This window comes from Excalfactoria chinensis, chromosome 10 (assembly GCF_039878825.1).
Source record: "Excalfactoria chinensis isolate bCotChi1 chromosome 10, bCotChi1.hap2, whole genome shotgun sequence".
Taxonomy (NCBI): Eukaryota; Metazoa; Chordata; class Aves; order Galliformes; family Phasianidae; genus Excalfactoria; species Excalfactoria chinensis.
In genome coordinates this window covers 402,279-416,172 of record NC_092834.1, presented here as the reverse complement: position 1 = coordinate 416,172, position 13,894 = coordinate 402,279, and the positions used below count along the sequence as shown (strand labels likewise).

The window sequence follows — 13,894 nt, the reverse complement described above, 5'->3', positions numbered from 1 at the left end:
GCAGAACCGCTGTGAGCTTCAGCTACTGCAACACGGGGGTGAGCAGAGGTGAAGTCGGGCATCAGGAGTGCCCCTCCTGCAGAAGGTGCTGCCTGCCCAAACAGAGCCGTGCCCACAGCCATGCACCACCCCAGCCTCAGGGCACCCTGCGCTGAGCAGACAAAAGCACCCTCCCTTGCACAGCTGGAGCACGGCCAGCAATGGAAGCACACAGATGACCTCGTCTTCCTCCCTTGCTTACACATCAGAAGCTTTCAGAACAAAATCAGCCTGCATAATTTGCTTTCTCGCCAGAGAGGCGTTGCAGCTTTTTCCCAGCACTGCGCAGAGGGAGGAGGGATGGATAACAACACTCATCCCCTGCACAGCAGCCATGGGAACGGCACTGAGCACAGGTAAAGGGCTGAGCTACTGGAAAAGCACTCTGCAGAGAACCTGGGTGTGCCAGCGGCCAACAGGCAGACCAGTGGGTTACCATGGTGGCCGAGAAGGCCAATGGGACCCTGCAGTACGTTGCACAGCGCTTGGTCAGGAGGGCAGGGAAGTGCTCCTCTGTTCTGCCCTGGGGAGGGCACAACCCTAACCTGGGGATCCCCAGATCCAGGTGGACGGGAAGCACTCCCACAGCCCAGCAGACCCTGTGCCATACCCCGTGCATTGTGCGAGCCGTGCCATGCTATGCCATGCTACTCCGTGCCATGCCAGCCTCCTCCAGCAGCAGAGCCGCCCCCGCTGCACCGCTCAGAAGTAATTGTAGGTTATTACTGCACCGCTGTTGTTAAATACAGATCAATTCTCTTCCGACAAGCATGCTGTGTAATACAAACTCCAATCATCTCCCTCCTCCACCTCACACCTCTGCTCACCCAGAGCCGTGTGGTGGCACAGCCACATAGGGGGCGCAGCATGGCAGGGATGCAGTGCTGACATCCCACAGCATCAGCTCTGGGCTCATCCTCAGTAAGCAGGCGAGTAAGGGAAAAGGTAAGGATCTCACAGGATGCATTTTCAGTGCGAGGCTCATGCTGTAGATTTTAACACGACCATTCCTGCTGCACCGCCTCAGCTATGTGCATAAATTGCTGTGCTGATGCATTCCTGCAGAGCTCCTGCTGCTCTCCAGCTGACGGTCTCTCTGCACAACCCGGTGCTGGCACACTGCTGCAGGGCTGCCCCAGTGCAACTGCTCATCTTCAGCTGCTGCACAGCAGTGACCCCAACGTTTGGTGACAAATGCCTTCAGTTGCATGATTTTAAGACAAAGACCGAAAACAGCAGTTGAAAATGAGCTGCACTTAATCTCTTTTCTGCCCCGGTCCAGCAGCACACAGTGCAATGGAACACTCTAAGGTCGACCACAGCAACACAGGGCAGTGCAGGCAGACACACAGCACTGTGTGCGGGGTGGGGGTACCCCGTGCTCTGGGGATGTCTGCAGCAAGGACAAGCTATGCAAGGTGAGCGAGCCATGTTACTGTGCACTGCCACCCATCGGCCCCCTGCCTACAGCCCGTCCCCCATCCGCAGGGATGCTGGAGTTCTGCTCGTGTCACTCCACACACCGTTACCCCGCAGGATCCACACGGTTAGGAGTGAGGCACCATCCAGAAGGCGCTGCCATGACTTCTCAGCAGAGAGCTCGGGAGAAAAGGAGCTTCTAAAATTAAACCGGCAAAAGGAGAGAAGGGAATATTTTTGCATTGATTTCGTTCCCATGAATATTTATACAACTTTGTTTAATAATACTAAATTAAAGAGGGGAAAAAAAAAAGAATTGGAGTTCTGGGTGGGAACAGCCGCCTGTCTCTCCTGCCACCGCAGCACAAAGCAAACAGGAGCTGAAGCTGCAGCAGCAGCCGCTGTGAGTGCACACGGCCTGCGGGGAGCAGGGAGGACACAGAGCTGGGAAGCACCCAGAGAAGGCTGCAGGAGGTGGTGCTGCTCTGGCAGCACAGAGGCTGTGCAGGGTGACCCATGGTGTGACCCTGGGGGCACCATCCCCAATCCCACGTCCCCGTGACTCCTCGTAGCTCAGCTCCGGGGTGGGCACTGCTCCGGGGTGGGCACTGCTCTGTGCCCCCAGCCCTCTGGCCAAGCAGCGCCATGTTCAGTCCAGACATTTGTCTGCACTGATGTTAACTGGCAAATAACTGCCACAAATGGAGCTGCCCTTCAGCTCCTCCTACACCTCCTGTTAAATGCCAGAGGCAATGGGCTCAGGTGCTGTGCAATGCTGCTCGGTCCATTCCCACCATCCTTGCCACGTCCATGCACAGCATGATGGGGACAGGAGGACGTGGCTCATCTGGGTGCCTTGAGCACAGCACAGCCCTGTGAAGCAGCCCCACACTCAGAGAAACCAGGCAGCACGTGGGGCTGAGCACACCCTCACCCTGCAGCAGTGCCTGTCCTCCCTCCCTGGGCCCAAGGTTTTCCAGCCTGACACCAACTGCACCTCCACACCTTAAGCCAAAGGGCCTCCACAGACCCTCTAGGGAACAGCAGAGAGAAGAAAACGTGGAGGTGCAAGAATTCATAGATAACAGAGCAAAAAGGGATGAGAGTGCAAGGAGACAAATGTTGTCATGGCAACCACCAACTGCAGGAGTGACAGAGATGGGGGAAGAGATGGGAAAAGAGAGAGAAATGAGTGCACTGCAGCTTGTACCATTTTCACCTCTGTGTGCCCAGAAGAGCTGGGTAAGGGACAGCAGCATCAGCCCCAGCTCCAGGGGAGCACAGGGCCCCAGCACACAGCTCCATCGGGACCTGGCGCTCAGCATCCCCACAGCCTGAGGGGCAGAGGCTGAGGTTCCGGGTACAACACAGATACCGGGAGAGCCAGACACCAGCATTAATTGTGACGAATGTCAAGCAGTGATTAGAGACGAGCAGCACTCACTGCACAGTGACACACAGCAGCGGCATTTCTGTTTCCAGGCCTCAGCACAACTTACCAGAGTCAAAGCTGCATGAATGCACAAAGCTTTGGGTCAGCGACGGAGCATGACCCAGATTGCACCCACCCCCAAACGTTGCTCAAACCTTCCTCAGCTCTAATGAGTGCATTACAAAGGCACACAGTCAGCAGAAATCACCGCACACAAGGGCCTCGGGTGGGCTGCAGGAGCTCCAGAGCCCAGCTAATGCTGGGAGAGCCCCCAGCCTCTGTGAGCTGCACAGAACCACCCGCAGCACAGCAGCTGCGCTCCATGGCCGAGCCCCCACCCTGCAAAGCACCACACTGGAGGAGCCCTTCCTCCAGGCCCTGACAGCTCCTAAATGCTCCTACACTATTTTTACCCCGGGGTTGCTATAGAAACATCAGACCCACTTGCAATGATGCAGCCTCTTTCGGAAGCACTGCATCACCACCTGCCTCCTGCCTGCCAGCGCTCACAGGGCGGGGGGCCGCTATTTTGGGAGCCCCACACTCAGCACGGCCCCCCCAGCTGAAAGCAGGATGGAGAGCAGACATGGGGAGATGGAGGGAGGGGGCATCTCAGGGCCCCAGCAGCCCATCCCCAGCCAGTCCTGCTGCCCCCCCATCCCATCCCTATAGACAAGGAGGCTCCTGCAGCAGCACTTAAGCTGCAGCTGGTTGGGGTTTTCCCTTCCCATAGAGGCTCAGACCTGGGTCCTGCTAAAGCCAAGAAGGGAACAGCACCAGCAGTCCAACACTTGGGGCTGTGACCATGCGATGTCCCTGCAGCACAGATGTGCACCAGCAGAGCCCCCAGCCCTGCTGCAGCCAGGGCAGGGACAGCACAGCAGACACAGTGCTGCATGGCCGTGCCAGATGGTTGCAGCAGGGCCTCTGCCAGTGACAGCCATCAGGGATGTCAGCTAATTCCTTACACCACAGGAAGCTGATACTTACTTAATTTTTCCAGAAGTCAAGTTCAAAATGAATGTGGATGCAAACACGCAGCATGTTCCTGCTCAGGTCTGAGGGGGAGCAGCTTTATGCAAGAGGTACCCAGTCCTCCTCACCAGAAGCACCTCCACATCCAGCACAGCTGGCACCGAACATGGGGACACCGCAGGCACCCTCAGCAGCCCCGACACACAGTGAAGGCTTCACAGCCGCATCACCTGCCCCAAACAGAACAGGATCTCAAGGAGCACAGGAGTCTGGGACAAGCCCAGCACAATGCCACAGTGCATGCACACACCGAGGAGTTGGTACCCACAGCCACCCATGCCACACAGGCCGGGGCTACCCCGGGCTCTGCGTCCCATTGACCTCTATGGGGCAGAGACGTGCCCTACCCAGTGCAGGAGCAGCCCTCGGGGCAGAGCTGACAGTCTCCAAAACATCAGCACCAAACCTCCCCCTCCCCAAGACCTGCGTCCATCCCTCCGGGTGGGAGCGTTTATAAAAAGCTGCTGTGTGGGGATGAGCTGGCAGAAATAGCTGCACACAGCCGCCGCCGTGTAAGAGATGATCACCAGCTGTTCTGCAAAGTGCCCAAAATAGAGGCAGCAGAGCACAGCTCCTGGGGAGATGGCGCACATTTAGCTGAGCCCAGCAGCAAAGCTGCCCCATCTCCCACACACACCTTGAGCAGCCCCTGCCCCAGCTGGAGCCGGGTCCCGACAAGACACCAGCTGCACTTGCTGCTGTTCCCAAAATAGCTGGGCATGGGGTGACAATGGGGAACCACAGCCCCAAGTCCTGTGATCACAGCCCCAACCACCACAGCCCCTGCACCACCTCCCAGGGTGCACAGGCACATGCTGGGCACCCCAGTGTGGCCCCAGCAGGCAGCAGCTGCCCTCTCTTCCTCCAGGCTGGGCTTCAATTTTAACCAGAAAGCTGAAATGGGAAACTAGAGCTGCCTGCAAGGCTGCTGATGTGGCCCAAGCAGCACCCAACATCTCTGCTATCGTCTGAAACACCACATACACCCCGTATCCAAGATACTCCACAGGAGGAGCAGGAGAGCTCAGCTGAAGCCTCCCATATCACACACACCACAGGCTCACTGCCCTCCTGCTGAATGGCACTGGGTTCACCATGCTGTGCCCCCCAGGCAGCTCCACAACCCCAGAGCTGTGCGGCCATCACTCAGCAAATCACAATGAATAACAAACAGCGCTGATAAAAACGCAACCTGTGATGATGTGCGAGTAGGAAAGGGATGGCACACCTCCATTAATCACTTGTTATGAATTATTCAACTAAACAGGAAGCAGAAGGCAAACTCAAATGTTTTACATGGAAATGGAGTGGCCTCTGAAGAACATCCTGACTCCACACGTGGGACTGTCCCTGCTGCAAGCCCAGTAAGCACCGTGCGCAGCCACAGCCCAGCAGACTGGTGGCCACCCAGCATGGAATGCCTGCTCTGGGCCATCAGCACATGGCCCTGCCTTCACACAGCCCAGAGCCTTGCCTTCCCCACTGCCCGCTCCCCCTGTGGCCGTACCCCCACCCAGCACCAGGTGCCCACCTGGTCAGCTTTCCCCTGACATCAATCCAGACACAGAACACTGTGATAACCGCAGCTCGGGCAGCAGCATCCTCCCACACGGTAGAGCTGCAACAGTTGCTGTGTCAGCTGTGCACCTACGGCCACCTCCCACCCTCTGGCCAGTTATCTGCCCCCAGTGGTACCACAGCTTGCCAGCAGCCTCAGGTTAAGGAAGGCTTGATGCCGCACAACAGCGGTGTGACCAGAGGCTTCTGCCCCAGTGACAGGAGGATGCCCATCATCACTGTGCTGCTCTGCATGCACTGAGGGGAGATCTCTGCCCAAGAAAGCAGCATGCAGCCTCTGGCTCCCTTGTACAGCAGAACACTTTGGCATCTCCACTGATGAATTCAGGCCACAGGAGCACAGTGTCACTATTGGGAGACAGACCTCAGGGGGGTCTCCAGTCCAACCCCAGGCCCAGCTGTGGGCTCAGCCCAATTTGCTCAGCCTTGACAGCCCACAAAGGAGGGTCCCCACCTCAGTGGGGGTGTGCTGCAGTGCCAGGCCGCCCTCAGCAACACCTGGGCACCATAACGCACACAGGGCACTGCTGGCACACACAGCTACGCAGGCACCAGGGGACACGAGCAACACATCTCCACAGCCACACGTGTGGGCACAGATGGGCAGCGACACAGACAGGCTCTGCGTGCAAACACAGCACTGCGCAGCACCTGGGCACTCACAGGTAACTCACACGGGACTGTACTTGCGCTCAGCCACCCGGCACACACTGACACCCACGCGGACACAGCCCTGCGTGCATCACATCCCCGCACAGACACGCTGAGCGCTCAGGACGTGCGCACACACACACGCTCATCCCTGGGCAGACCCGGACCGCGGCCCCGCCCCGCACATGCGGATCCAGACTCTCAGCGTCCCGCCCCCGCGCGGACCTGACTGTGCTGGACGCAGCCCCGCACCCGGCCGCCCGCCCCCCCCCCCCCACCCTGCCGCTCCCCGCACCCACCGGGGGCGGACGCGCCGCCCCGCGCCCTCCTCTCCGCGCAGTCCCGGTGCTCACAGCGGGGCCGGTACCGGGCACCGCACACCGCTAACGGGTACCGGCACAGCACAGCAGGTAACAGGGGCGGACCCCGGGGAGGGACCCCCGCCCCGCTGTCGCCCGCACCGAGACCGGCGCAGAGGGAAGGGACGCGGCACCAAAGCACCGGTGAGAGAAGATGGAGGTGAGGCCAAATTCGGGATCGGTCCGGGGGTGTCGGGGAGCAGCCGTGGGCATCGGGGCGCAGTGCTGCCTGGGGGGGGGCTGGGAGCACTCAGAGCCTTCGGGAACCCCTGGGTGTGCAGCGTCCGGGGAGCTGACAGCGGGGTGGGGGTTGTGGGAGCCACGCATCAACGGGCGCGGGCTGGGGGGGACGGAGGACAGGCGGAGCATCGCGCGTGTGCCGTGGGGGAGAGCGGTGAGCGCAGACTGCGGAGTGCTGCGGGTGATGGAGCGGGGTGGAGATGCCCCAGGGAAGGGCTGGCTACGGCTCGAGGGGACAGCGCTGCACACCGCTGGGCGGCAGAGAGCGGCGATGGGAGTGCAGAGCGAGCAGGCGGCGGGGATCCTGGGACATCGCACCTCTGACATCCCCGCGGTGCTGCTTCCGTCCCTGCCCCGCGCGTGGCACTCACCGGATCGCAGCGCTGCAGGTGCCGCTCCTCAGGGACACTCAGCCACCGGGCACTTGGTGCCCGAACGGTGCCGTGGAGCAGCACGCAGGAGCCTTGCCCGGCTGCAAGTCCCGGGGTCAGCAGAGGGGCCGGCAAGCCCCCGCCGGGCAGGGCCAGGAAGCGCTTTCCAGAAGGGACGGCGTCTGCTGATCCCCCGAGCCAGCCCTGCTGCAGAGTGCTGCATGAGAACGCTGCTTTTCACAGCACTCTCCTACACAAAGACTCCCAACAGCACCATGAAGCAGCGCAGGGTTACACTCAGCAAAGCAGCAGCTGCTTAGAATTTCCACGTGCAGCAATGAAGTGGAGACCACGGCCCCAGCAGCACAGGAGACGCTCACAGCCTCCACTGTGCTCTGCATTACAGAGCAAGGAGCCTCCGAGGCACAGCAGAGCCGTGCCAGCAGCAGGGCTGCTTTGATGGCTCCAGCACTGAAGGAAATCAGCTGCATCCAGGAAAATATCAGTATGGCCATAGGAGCAGAGGTGGAGGAGAGCAAGGCAAGGTGAACTGAGGTGTATCGTCAGGGAGCAGATAGAGCAGAGCTGTCCCATGCAGGGAGGCAGGCTGTGAGCTGAGAACAGGGGGCAAGACCTCACCTGTAGGGTACAAGCAGAAATCACCAAGAGAAGGCAGACCAGCAAACTCAGGCCACAAGAGAAATCCAGCAAAGGTAATCCCACAGAGCTGGGCACAGCCTCACACACAAAACCAGGCTCAGGGCCTGCCTTTAAATAGAGCCCCCAGCCCATAGCAGGGAGTGTGGGGGCCCAGGTGAGGCTGTTCAGCAATCAGCACTGATTGGTGCTCACAGGGCTGGCTGCAGGCACACCTGGATGGGGTGACAGCTGCAGTTGAGACTGGTGGGGCTTCCTAGCAAACATTACATCTGAAATGAGATCGTTGAGAGGAGAGCGATGTCATAACATGAATTATGAGCTGAGAGAAGGAAGTGCCAGTGCACCGCCCAGCTGGCTCCAAGCAGTGCTGTCACTCCAGGAGACCCCAGAGGAAACGAAGTTTTCCTCCTGCTGCAGTTGCCCCCACACCCCAGCACACCCAGTGGGCAGCACAAGGTGCTGTGACAGAACCACGGCATGATTTGGACTGGAAGATATCTTAACCACCCCACCCCCACTCCCCCAGTTCCAACCCCTCCATGGGCAGTGATACCTCCCATAGCCCAGAGTCCCATCCAACCTGACCCTGAACATGTCTAACCTAAGTTCAGCCTCTTCCAATGTGGGAAGTGCTGCAGGGCTGTCCATGTGTGGAGGGCTCAGCGGAGGCTGCTGGCGGCCTCACCTCTCCATCCCCATTCCTCCCCAGCTGCCGTGAGCCCTGCATGCCATGGATGAGGTGACGGAGCTGCAGACCGGGGGGAACTCCCTCCTGAAGGCAGTGTGGCTGGGCCGGCTGCGGCTGACCCGGCTGCTGCTGGAAGGGGGGGCCTACATCAATGAGAGCAATGAGAAGGGGGAGACGGCGCTGATGGTGGCCTGCATCACCACACACGTGGACCAGCAGAGCATCAGCAAGGCCAAGATGGTGAAGTACTTGCTGGATAACAGAGCTGACCCCAACATCCAGGACAAGTCTGGGAAGACAGCCCTGATGCACGCCTGCATCCGTGGCGCGGGCGGTGAGGTGGTGACCCTGCTGCTGGACAATGGGGCCGACCCCAGCCTGGAGGACCACTCTGGGGCCTCTGCACTGGTGCACGCCATCAACGCTGACGACAAAGACGTTCTGCAGCACCTCCTGAATGCCTGCAGAGCCAAAGGGAAGGAGGTGATCATCATCACCATGGACAAGTCAGCCACTGGCACCAAGGCCACCAAGCAGTACCTGAACATGCCCCCCTTGCTGGACTTCAAGGAGAGGGTCCCCTCTGAGGCGAGCACCACGGCACTGAAGACAGCCGCCCCATGTCCCCAGCACACCGAGCAGGAGGCGCCCCCCGGGGACAGTGCCCCCACCAAGGCCACCCCTGAGCCACCCTCCCCAGGCTGGAGGGGTGGCACCACCACCAAGAGAGCCCGGCTGCCACAGCTGAAACGGCTGCAATCGGAGCCGTGGGGGCTGGTTGCACCCTCAGTGCTGGCTGCGCACCACGAGGAGCAGCGGGTGCGCACGGACGATGAACTGGTCAGCAGCATCGGGGAGCTCGCGCTGTGCAGGAAGGCTCCCCTCACCCGCAGCAAGGACGCATCCCTCTTCCCTCTGGTGGATGAGCAGGCCCTGCGCACGCCGCCAGCCCCCGGATCCGGCTGCAGGAAGGGGTTCGAGAAGGGCCCCCAGCGCCTGCCCCGCAGGAGCACAGTGCCGGAGCCACCGGAGAGCAGCGAGGTGATGGAGGCCCTGCACTGGAGGCGGATGAGCGCCGAGCACCACGACTGTGACACCATCGTGGCTGAGCTGGGGAAGGTGGCCACAGAGAGGAGGAAGCTGAGCGGCTCTCACCTGGCTCTGCTGGGTGGTTCACGGGAGGCTCTGGATGGTGCCCCCAGTACCTCGCCCGCCGCTGCCCGCCGCCCGCCCAACCTGCTGGAACGGCGCGGCTCCGGCACGCTGCTGCTGGACCACATCGCTCACACCCGGCCCGGCTACCTGCCCCCCCTCAACGTCAACCCCAGCCCCCCTATCCCCGACATCGGAGCCAGCAGCAAGGCCCCCTCCCCGCTGGCCGCCAGCTTCAGGGCCCTGGTGCCAGTCGCGCCCAGCTCCCCCAAGCGGGGTGACCTGAGAACCAAAAAGAAGCTCCTCCGGAGGCACTCCATGCAGCTGGAGCAGATGAGGCAGCTCTCCGATTTTGAGGAGATTGTGGCACAGTAGCTGCTTTCCCAGCAAGTTCCCCAGCCTGCTCCCTGCAGCAACACACGCGGTGGTTCAGAGTGGGGTGGTGCTGCACTGGGCAGTGCTGGCAGCCCCCGGCGCACTGCCCCATGCACGGGAGCGGAGCAGGGGGTGCTGCACCCATTTCCCAGTGCTGGGGGGACAACAGGTGGCAGGCTGCACGGAACTGAGTGCCTGGAGCCCTGCCATGCCAGCTGCTTTTGGACTATTCCCCCTGCAAGCACTTCTCTGAGAAATCCAATCCCAGCACGTTTAGGTAGAGCCGGGCGTCACACAAAGGCTCCTGGCTGCGGTGTGTTTGTTCCTGGTTATTTACGATCCGGTTTTCATCCCTCCCACTCATCCTGATGCAGAAAGCGGTCTGGGAGCCCCACGCCGGGGAGTCGGGGGCTGATGTGTGTGTGAAGTGCCTACCGGGAAGGAGCTCAATGCTGCGAGAGCTTGGAGAGCAGAAATAACCCTCCTTAGCAATTGAATGTATTTATACCCTCACTGTGCTGCAGAAGCGAGACAGCGCTCAGAGGTTCTGTGATTCCCTTTCCAAGCACTTTGCAACACAGATCCACGGCTGGCGCAGCAGGGGAGCCGTGCACAGAGGTTCGGGTTTGGCACACTGTGCCCGTGGGAAGCGTGGCTGCCCGGCCCCTCTGCGCTGTGGGCACCCGAGGATGGCTGCACTGCGGCTCCGCCTGCACGGGAGCGCTCTCTGGAAATGCGTTTTCAATTTCAATGTGTTGTCTAGAGTAAAGCTGGACTTATATTTTTACAGCCTTTAAGTTTATGCTTCCTGTTGCTCAGATGTCTTACAGACGGATTTTCAGGCACACTTTATCTCTAACCATGAAGTTCGTCTTCTATTTTCGGTTGAGGAATCCCAAATCCCAGCTCCTCATTCATACATATCCCGATATCTCCACTGACGGTTTCCGCCGGCGCTCTCCGACAGCGGTGGTGCAAACGCGGCTCAGCTCCTCCCGGCGCGGGGGCTGTGAGCGCGCATCGCACTGCGGAAACGCGCATCTCACTGCGCGAACGCGGGGCAGCGCCACAGCGCAGCCGTCGCCGCTCGCGTGTGCGGTGCGGGGGTGACGCCGTGTGACGGACGGCGGTTCTACATCCCCGCTCTGCCCGCAGCCTCCCGGCCCCCCCCTCCGTCCCCCGGCCCCGCACGGAGCCGCCCCCGCCCGGAAGCGCCGCGGCGCCGCCACGTCAGGGGGGGGACGGCCTCGGGCGGGGCGATCGCGGGGCCGAGGGGAGCGGGACGGAGCGGTGCGGGCGGGATGAGGGGCAGGATGCGGGGCTGGGCGCTGGTCCTGCTGCTGGGCGCCCTGCGCGCGAGCGGCACCGAGCTTACTTTCGAGCTGCCCGACAGCGACAAGCAGTGCTTCCACCAAGAGCTGGACCGAGGCCTCAAGTTCACGCTGGACTACCAGGTACGGCCCTGCCCCTACCTGTGTCCCCACCCGTGCCCCCCAGCCTCCGCAGAGCTCCGGGCGGGGCAACCCCCGCAACTCGCCCCTGCACCTCCCGCTCCCCCTGTGCCGTCCCGGGAGCTGTTCCCAGACTCGTGCTCACATCAGAGCCGTTTGGGACGTGCCCACAGTGGCGCCCCAGCCCGGTGGTGGGGGCTTTCCTCTCGTGCATCCTGCCCGTGGCCCACCCAGCCTGCTCATGGTGGGCAGTAGTGGCACGGTGCCCGCGCTGCTCAGGACATGGCTGTGCATGGGGCACGTTTTGGGGCAGAGCTGCTCCACCCGTGGTGCCGGGTTCTCAGGGTGCAGCAGGTGCTGCCCACATCTCCCTGTGCAGGTGATCACCGGGGGCCACTACGATGTCGACTGCTACATCGAGGACCCCAATGGTCGCACCATCTACAGGGAGACCAAGAAGCAGTATGACAGCTTCCCGCACCACACTGAGCTCACGGGGATCTACACCTTCTGCTTCAGCAACGAGTTTTCCACATTCTCCCACAAAACCGTCTACTTCAACCTCCAGGTGGGCGACGAGCCGCCCATCCTGCCCGACATGGGCACCCGCGTCACCGCTCTGACACAGGTGTGTTGCAGCATGTGGCCAAATGGCACAACCCCGTGCGACAGCACTCGCTCCCTTCCCCTCTGCTGCATGCAGAAGTGCCAGCTGCCAGGCGGTGTGCCAGCCTCCGGGTGGCAGAGTGAAGCCACGGTGCCAGGCTGGGGCACAGAACCCTTGCTGAGCCGCACGGCGTCCCGCTGCCCACCGGGCTCCAGCGCTGCTCTTTGGAGCAGAGCTGTGTTGGCAGACCCGGCAGCGCTGCCCCTCCCCCTGCCCAAGCCGTGCCCCGTGGGTGACACTGCATGCCTGTCCCCCCAGATGGAGTCTGCCTGCGTCACCATCCACGAGGCACTGAACGCGGTGATCGACTCCCAGACTCATTACCGCCTGCGGGAAGCGCAGGACCGCAGCCGGGCTGAGGACCTCAACGGGCGCGTCTCGTATTGGTCGGTTGGGGAAACCGTCATCCTCTTCGTGGTCAGCGTTGGGCAAGTGATGCTGCTCAAAAGTTTCTTCACTGAGAAGAGGCCGGGCAGCAGTGCAGCTGGCACCTAACGCCACAGCTGCGCCCATCCCAAACCGCAGGAGGGGGCAGGGGTTTTCATGGTGCTGCAGCGGGGACGTGGCTGGGGATGGAACAGGGAGAGCTGGTGTTGCTCACCCTGATGGAGAACAGCTGCCAAGCGCCAACATCCCCACATCCATCCTCCACGGCAACAACCCCCAAGATGTCACCTGCCCCCACTAGTGCCAGGCCACCTCTGGGCTACGTGCTGCCAGCACAGGTCAGCCCCTCACATGCAGGGCCAGCATCCAGCTGTGTGTGCACAGCGACCTGCTGTTTCTGCAGTGTCCCCTGAGCACACGCAGCATCTCCCACGTTGGAGTTTCAGCAGGGGCTCTTGGCTTGTTTATTTCATCTGCTTCTCCCTGTGCAACATTTCCTAGGCCACAGGAGTAAGCAGCATGTTGCACAGAAGATATTTTTGTACTTACCCAAGTCCATGCCAGAGCCCCATCCCCTCCCCTTAGTCCCAGCCCCCAGGGGCAGCTCGCTGCAGCACCCGACCAGTTCCAGCAGCACCACTTTGTCCTTCCACGTTGCCACTTCACAATAAACCCACGCGACTCTGTTCCTGCTGCTGTTATTGGACACTGCCCCCAGCATGACATGGCAAGCTCCTGCCCCATTGTGTCCCCAGTGCTGTCAGCACCTTTGCATGGCCACTGCCCTCCTGGGGGTCCAGCATGATGCTGCTCCCTGTGTATGGCTGCACCTGCAGGTGCAGTGCCATGCCATGCGGTCATGGTGTGGGATCAGGGCATCAGCACCATCCTTCGGCCCTGCCATCACCAGCCTGCAGGGACTGCAACTCTGCTCAGCTCCCTCCCTGCTCCCTGCAGCTACTGTGGGGCTCTTGTGGTGCCCCCAGAGCCCAGTCTGCCCTGGGCCATGTCCAGCCCTGCTGCAGAACAAGGTGCAGGGGTGGGTGCCCAAAGCTCACTGTGCCCATCTCGCCTTCCGGAGCAATGCCAGACTCCTACTGCAGCCCTCTGTGCAAGGGGATGCATTTTGGCAGCTCCAAATTCCTCCCATCACCACTGCCCACTTGCACTCTGTGCCAGGTCCAGCTTCAGGATCTGTCAAATGCACTTATGGCACAACTCCATGTGCCAGATCCGGGGAACCCCATTGAGGAGTGGCTCTCGCTGCCCTCTCCCCACCAGCAGCTCTCACACTTGTAGGCACCCCACGCACAGCCCACCCTGGGGCCAGGGCTGCAGCCCCCACAGTAGCAGAGCAGCACAGCTGTGTGCCTGGCCCTGGCAGCACCGC

At 61.2% G+C, this 13,894-nt stretch overlaps 2 protein-coding genes across 2 annotated transcripts; both read left to right on the top strand.

The window, feature by feature from the left end:
- The first annotated feature begins 6,435 nt into the window (after nucleotides 1-6,435).
- On the top strand, nucleotides 6,436-10,791 carry ANKRD34C (ankyrin repeat domain 34C). The gene is made up of 2 exons (XM_072346002.1): nucleotides 6,436-6,673; nucleotides 8,494-10,791. The coding sequence occupies exon 2, from the start codon at nucleotides 8,515-8,517 to the stop codon at nucleotides 9,997-9,999; it is 1,485 nt and encodes a 494-aa protein (XP_072202103.1). The 5' UTR covers nucleotides 6,436-6,673; nucleotides 8,494-8,514; the 3' UTR covers nucleotides 10,000-10,791.
- Nucleotides 10,792-10,941: 150 nt separating this feature from the next.
- TMED3 (transmembrane p24 trafficking protein 3) lies at nucleotides 10,942-13,190 on the top strand. The gene is made up of 3 exons (XM_072346003.1): nucleotides 10,942-11,453; nucleotides 11,830-12,078; nucleotides 12,376-13,190. Exons 1-3 carry the CDS (start codon nucleotides 11,301-11,303, stop codon nucleotides 12,610-12,612), a joined length of 639 nt encoding a protein of 212 aa, XP_072202104.1. The 5' UTR covers nucleotides 10,942-11,300; the 3' UTR covers nucleotides 12,613-13,190.
- The last annotated feature ends 704 nt before the right edge of the window (nucleotides 13,191-13,894 follow it).

Coding starts and splice junctions, on each gene's coding strand:
- ANKRD34C (XM_072346002.1), top strand. CDS start 8,515: ATGGATGAGGTGACGGAGCTGCAGACCGGGGGGAACTCCCTCCTGAAG.
- TMED3 (XM_072346003.1), top strand. CDS start 11,301: ATGAGGGGCAGGATGCGGGGCTGGGCGCTGGTCCTGCTGCTGGGCGCC. Junction 11,454..11,829: donor AGTTCACGCTGGACTACCAG/GTACGGCCCTGC, acceptor CTCCCTGTGCAG/GTGATCACCGGGGGCCACTA. Junction 12,079..12,375: donor GCGTCACCGCTCTGACACAG/GTGTGTTGCAGC, acceptor CTGTCCCCCCAG/ATGGAGTCTGCCTGCGTCAC.